Raw genomic sequence first — 6,642 nt, 5'->3', positions numbered from 1 at the left:
ATATAACAGGTTTCTTTATTTTTGTTTGTCTTTTAAGGAAAATATACGAGACAAATTGACTCCAGTTGGTGTGAGCTTGGAATATAAGATTGTTGAGAGTCAAAGACGGAAAAAGCGAGAACTTACCCCAATCTTGAATAAATACACATCAGAGACTAAAATCTCAACAGTAAGGCCAGCTTCCATAAATCTTAACATTTTTTTTCACACTAGTTTTACTACTACTACTACTACTATTATTATTATTATTATTATTATTATTATTATTATTATCATCATCATTATGCCAAAGATGATTCTACCATGGTCAACTTCACCTTTCAGCCTTTTGGGGTTGCTAAAACAAGTACCAATTGAGGTCAGGGTGGGGTCCAGTGTAATTGCTTAGCTCCTCTCCACAAAATTTCAGAACTTGTGCATAATGTAGAAATAATAATTATAGCAATGATGTAATTGTGTTCTCCACCCCTAAAAGAACTTAGAAGGCTGCCATTGTCTAGTCGAAGAGTCGATCTGATCCAGCAGACCTGGGATTATACTGCGTGCGCACGCACGCACACATGCACACACACGCACACACACATGCACGCACACACACACATGCACGCACACACACAGAAGCATTTTAAACCCTATCCAAAAGAAAACCCCTTCACCTGATTGGTAACTATGCAATCATTGGCAGGGTTAAAAACCATTAGGGTTTAATCAACCAATACAAACATCTACAAAAAAATAGCAACTTTTAATAATAATAATCACAACAATAATGTTAACAAGTAAAATTTTCCTTCTGATCACAATTTGATGTTTTGTTCTTTCACAGATCCAAATTCAGAAAGATTGTGGCCCAGATAATATTTGTATACCTGATCTTGTTTTATATGTTCCCAGGTATGACTTTTACCATTTTGATACCATATTTTTGTTGACACACACTGCTTTTTTTTCAATTAATTTTAAAAGTAATGAAGAATTTAGTAAAATAACATTTGTCATTATTAAGTTCGTGTTTGGAACAAGAACTGATATGAAAGTTTGATGGAAGATTTTAATTTTGATCTCTTTAACTCACACTTTACTCTTACTAGATTTAAAAGAATGACTGGAATGCTATTGAACATAGGTCTGCTTAACGTTTTGTTACCATATTTCTGTTGAAATAAACTGTCCTTGTATCAATTAATTTTGAAAATGAAGAATTTCATAAAATAATCTGTCATTTTTAAACTGGTATTTGGAACATAAATTAACATAAAAGTTTTGGTGGAAGGTTTTAGTTATATTAAAACCTTCCATCAAAATTTAAAACAGGAAGTTTGTATCACAGAACCTAGAATGGTTTCGTGCAAACTGCTGTCAAAAGGGTTAATACATTTTCAAATTTTTTTTATTTATTATATATATGCATGACTACTTAGTAAGAAGTTTGCTTGCCAGCCACATGGTTCCAGGTTCAGTCCCACTGCATGATGCTTTGAGCAAGTGTCTTCTACTATAGCCTCTGGCTGACCAAAGCCTTTATATGAGTGGATTTGGTAGATGAAAACTGAAAGAAGCCCATTATGTGTGTGTGTGTTTGTTCCACCAGCACTACTTAACTGGTGTCGGTTTGTTTACATCCCATAAGTTAATGATTTGGTAAAAGTGACTGATAGAAGAAGCACCAGGCTTAAAAAGTAAATACAGGGGTTGATTTGTTCACAAAATGAAAGCAATTCTAGCTGCTTAACGATTTTTGGAATAACTTAGTTCTGTTCCCTTCTACACCTCCATCACTCAGTATATTTGTGTGCAAAGCCAAATCCCCTCAGGCACTACCCTACAGTGAGATCTATATAGTAAAGGACTGGCACTCCATTCCTTAGAATGACAAGGGTTCCTGTTAATCCCAATCAACAGAACAGCCTGCTTGTGAAATCAACATGCAAGTGGCCAAGTATTCCACAGACACTCATACTCTTAACATAGTTCTCAGGGAGATTCAGTATGACACAGAACTGACAAGGTTGGGCCCTTTGAATTACAGGTACCACTCATTATTGTTAATTGAGTGGACTGGAACAGTATGAAATATAGTATCTTGCTCAAGGACACAACATGCTGCTGAGTATTAAAAAATGCTAAAATAAGAAATAAAAACGAGTGAAAGGAGTTATGTAATAGTCTTTTCTTGACAGCTGTTTCAGGTGAACTATGTACATATATAATAAAAACCCAAAATGCTATAGAAGTATGGAATAATGTGAGTTACTATGGCTCTCTACAAAGTCATGTTACCATCATCATCATCATTATTGTCATCATCCTCATGCTATAATTTAATATTTTTCTATTTATATTTTACAGAACATCATCGCAGCAAATTATTGGTAATCGCAAAAATTTGGAAATACAGATTAAAGTTGAAAATCATAAAGAGGATGCATTCGAAACCCAGTTGTTTGTGACTCTGCCACCAGATGTCACTTATGTGAAAATACAAGATGTGAAAGCTGTGAGTTCTTTTTAAGCTTTAGCCACTTTAATCAAAGTTTAAAGAGCAAACTCACTACCTAATGCATTCCATAATTCCATATCTAATTTAAGGTGGTGAGCTGGCTGAAATAGTTACACTCTGGACAAAAGGTTTAGTGGAATTTTAGTCTGTCTGCACATTCTGAGTTCAAATGCTACTGAGGTCAACTTTGCCTTTCATCTTTTCAGAGTCAATAAAATAAGTACCAGTCACGTACTGGGTTCGATAGAATAATTAACTCCCTCCCCTCAAATATGCTGGCTTTGTGCCTCAGTGAGAAAGCATTATTATTATTGTGCAACTTGTGCCACATAAAAAGCTTCCATGCTGGTGCCACATGAAAAGCATCCAGTACACCTTGTAAAGTGGTTGGCATTAGGAAGTGAATCCAGCCATAAAAATCATTCCCAAACAGACAATTGGAACCTGGTGCAGCTCTCTGGTTAGCCAAGATCTTGTCAAACTGTCCAACCCATGCCAGCACGAAAAATGGATGTTATATGGGGATGATGCAGTTTTACTGTTCTCGTTATTTGAGAAAAATGTTTTCTATTTCATTCCAGAAAATCTCAGTTGGTTGCAAAGCCATTGATAGTGGGGATGTGAATGTTGTTGTATGTGATTTGGGCAATCCTTTGAAGAAAAAGCAAAAGGTAAGTTGGTTTAATTCCTTTTGATTCCAGATTTTGCTTGATGCCATACACTACTTTTGTTATAGCTAATTTTGAAAATAAAGAATTTAGTAAAATAATTTCAGGATGGGCTTCTTTCAGTTTCTCTCTACCAAATCCACTCCCAGAGTTTGAGTCAACCCAGAGATATGGTAGAAGACACTTGCCCAAGATGTTCACAGAGTAGGACTAAACCTGAAACCCTATGAGGTTTGAAGCAAACCTTTTTAACCACGCAGTCATGCTTGCAACTGTCTCTGAATCCTAATTCCTCATTTCTTGATTCAAGCCTCTTACAATGACTTGGCTGCAAAATAACTCCATGACATTACCAATATCATTAGTTCCTGTAGGTCAGGGGCTCCCCTGGGAATCAATACAAGCAAAATAGTAAATTGAGGATCCACAGCAGTATTTTAAGGTCCATGAAAAAATTTTGCTTCAGATGTATTTATTGCAAAAAAAAAACAAAAAAAAAACAATATACTAGGTTTCTTTCTCAGATGTTTTGCATAATTTAACATGATTCTGACCACCCATTCAGCATTTTGAAAGAAGTTTCTTTGAAACTACTTTTTAAGCATCAAATGGTTGTATAGGGTCCACCAGAGTAAAACAGTAATCATAAAGGGCCAAAGGTAAAAAAAATGGTTGAGAACTGCTACTGAAGATGATTCTCACTTGAAACAAACATTTACCTTTTTCATAGACCAAAAGAAAAACAAAAAGATTTATAATTAAACAAGTTAATCAACTGATTTACACTGCTTCTAATGAAATTATGATGTTTACAAGCTTTGATTCTTTTTCCATTTTTTCTCCAGGTTTCCTTAACAATGAAATTCTCACCAAAACATGTCAATGGATCAAACAAATTCCTTGATTTCCAAATCCAAGTGAATTGGTAATAACTGTGTATTTAATTATTCATTTACTTTAATTACCCAAAAAGCTAATTTGTTAAAGGCTATCACTAGAATAGCTTGGCTGGTTATGGTCCTTGTGAGCTTGAATACTGACCTAATGGTACCTTCCAGGGTCTCTCTCTCCTTTACTTCTCTCATCACATTTGCCTGCTGCTCCCTTTACCCTCTGTCTCCTTTTCTCTCACTACCCTCTCTCTCTCTCTCTCTCTCTCTCTCTCTCTCTCTCTCTCTCTCTCTTTCCAACAGCTTCTCTGCTGCCTCCCCAACACTCCTCATCTTTCTCCCTCTGACTTACCTTCCACTTACTTTAAGTCCAATACTTAATCTATTGATCACTTTTGCCCAACTGCTAAGTCAAAACCAGTTCTCAAGTGGTGTGAGTCATAGGCAAACACATACACACACACACACACACACATGCACAAACATACATACATATACACACATACATACACCAATTTTAGGTGACAGCTTGGCAGATTTGTTAGTGCATCAGATAAAATACCTTTTGGTATTTATTCCAACTTACTGCATCCTGAGATCAAATCCCACTGGAGTCAACTTTATTTTTCATCCTTTTAGGGCCAATAAGAAATACCAATCTAAGGCAGTGAATTGGTGGCAGAGATCCTTCTTGGGTCCTATAGGCTCACAAGGGGCTAGTTTTCATGGCTCATACATTCCCTCCTGGACAGAAAAATGATCTGTTGCAGAATTATTTATTTTTGCCAGCTGAGAAGACTGGAATGACATGAAATGAAGTGTTTTGTTCAAGAACACAACACATTACCCAGTCCAGGAATCAAAAACTCAATCTTAGGTTCATGAATCCAACACCTTAATACCTAAGGCATGCACCTTAGAATTGGTGGTACTGTAAGAGTATCAGACCAGGGTATCTTGTGGTATTTGTTCCACCTCTTTCCATTCAAGGTACAAATCTGTCACCTTTGATATCTTTAGTTTGAGCACTCTGTTGTAAGTATTTGTGTCAAGTCTCTGGTTTGAAAATATCTTCCTCCTTCCATCACTCCCTCCTGTCACTCTCAGAGACCCTTACAAAATGTCATGGGCTCTGCTCTCCCACATGATTCACCATCATCTTTTAATGTCCTATCTTCCATGTTTACACGAGTTGGATAGTTTGACGGGATCCAACATGTCAAAAGACGATGTTGTGTGCCAATATCTGTTTTGGATTGGTTTCTACAGCTTTACAGGAAGTGGTACTGGGTGACTTTCTTCTTACATGGGACTCATACTAGTGATATCAACTTGCAAATTGCATGACTAGGGGCTTAAAGTAGACCTTATAGCTGAACAGGAATAGAAGAGAAAGGGTGCAATACTTCTAGGAGCAGGGTGTGTTGATGAGGGAGGATAAAGTAAGGTGAGAGGAACACATTTATACTTGTGAGATGGTGATGATGGTGAGATTGGTTGAACGATAGAAAGAAAAATACACACATTCACCCACACACATCCACTCACACATTCACATACACTCATACATTTGCCCCCACACATTCACCTGTATACACATTCACACACACACACACACACACACACACACACATTTGCACACACTCATATTCACATACAAGTTTTGAACAGAGTTGAAGCTAAACGAATCTTCAAAATGTATGCTTCTCCTCTTAGTTTTGGCTGTAGGGGTTTATTTTGTTGGGATTTTCCTTTTACCAATTTCATTTTTGCTTTCTCTATTAATTTCTATGAATTTCTCTTCCACAGTTCCAATAAAGAAGAAAACCAAGATATTCACAATAATTTCCATAATGTCAGCATTCCAGTTAAGGCTGCAGCAGACATCATCATTCTTGGGTAAATAACAATATGATGTTTCCATACTTTCAATATTATTTTGTGTTATTAGCATGGTGAGCTGGTACAATTGTTAGCACATTACAAAATCTGCCTTAATTCTTTACCTGATCTTGAACAATTGTTCTTCTAATTACACCCAATTCATGAAACTTATCTATCAAAATAACTCATCACCTTTAACTGAACAACTACAGGGCATAACCAATTTTTTTTTATATATATTTGGTTAAATATTTATAAATATTAAAGACTTTTGACTAAGGATTTTATGTAAATATAATAATAAATTTTTCTTTCCTATTTCAGTAAATCCACTCCAGATCAGGTAATTTACAATTCCAGCCAAGGAGATGAGATTCGAGAGAGTTACATGTACAACAATACAATAGCAAAACATGGTCCCTCTGTGGAACATCTCTATGAGGTAGGGACCAGTCTTTTATTTTCAGTTCTTATGTATTATTTCTTTTTGAAGAATTGATTTTCAGTTGTAATATGTTATAGGTATCACTCAAAGATTCCTTCTTTCTGGCACTATCTATATGTGCATGTACACACACACACATCTTATTGTTTTTCCTGGTTTGACTTGGATTTTCCTTTATATATGTGTGTGTGTATGTGTGTATACACACACACACATATATATATATGTGTCTGTGTGTGTGTATATATATATATA

At 35.8% G+C, this 6,642-nt stretch overlaps 1 protein-coding gene across 1 annotated transcript in view; it reads left to right on the top strand.

The window, feature by feature from the left end:
• LOC106879883 (integrin alpha-8) overlaps nucleotides 1–6,642 on the top strand; it is a 43,339-nt gene that overhangs the window by 21,852 nt on the left and 14,845 nt on the right. Inside the window, exons 14-20 of the mRNA XM_014929612.2 lie at nucleotides 38–169; nucleotides 827–894; nucleotides 2,350–2,497; nucleotides 3,082–3,171; nucleotides 4,014–4,093; nucleotides 5,868–5,957; nucleotides 6,267–6,384. Coding sequence (XP_014785098.1) covers nucleotides 38–169; nucleotides 827–894; nucleotides 2,350–2,497; nucleotides 3,082–3,171; nucleotides 4,014–4,093; nucleotides 5,868–5,957; nucleotides 6,267–6,384 — 726 coding nt within the window. The remainder of the gene's footprint in view (nucleotides 1–37; nucleotides 170–826; nucleotides 895–2,349; nucleotides 2,498–3,081; nucleotides 3,172–4,013; nucleotides 4,094–5,867; nucleotides 5,958–6,266; nucleotides 6,385–6,642) is intronic.

Source organism: Octopus bimaculoides, chromosome 10 (assembly GCF_001194135.2).
Source record: "Octopus bimaculoides isolate UCB-OBI-ISO-001 chromosome 10, ASM119413v2, whole genome shotgun sequence".
Classification (NCBI taxonomy): Eukaryota; Metazoa; Mollusca; class Cephalopoda; order Octopoda; family Octopodidae; genus Octopus; species Octopus bimaculoides.
The sequence above is the reverse complement of the archived record's forward strand: the minus strand, read 5'-3'. Positions and strand labels throughout refer to the sequence as shown.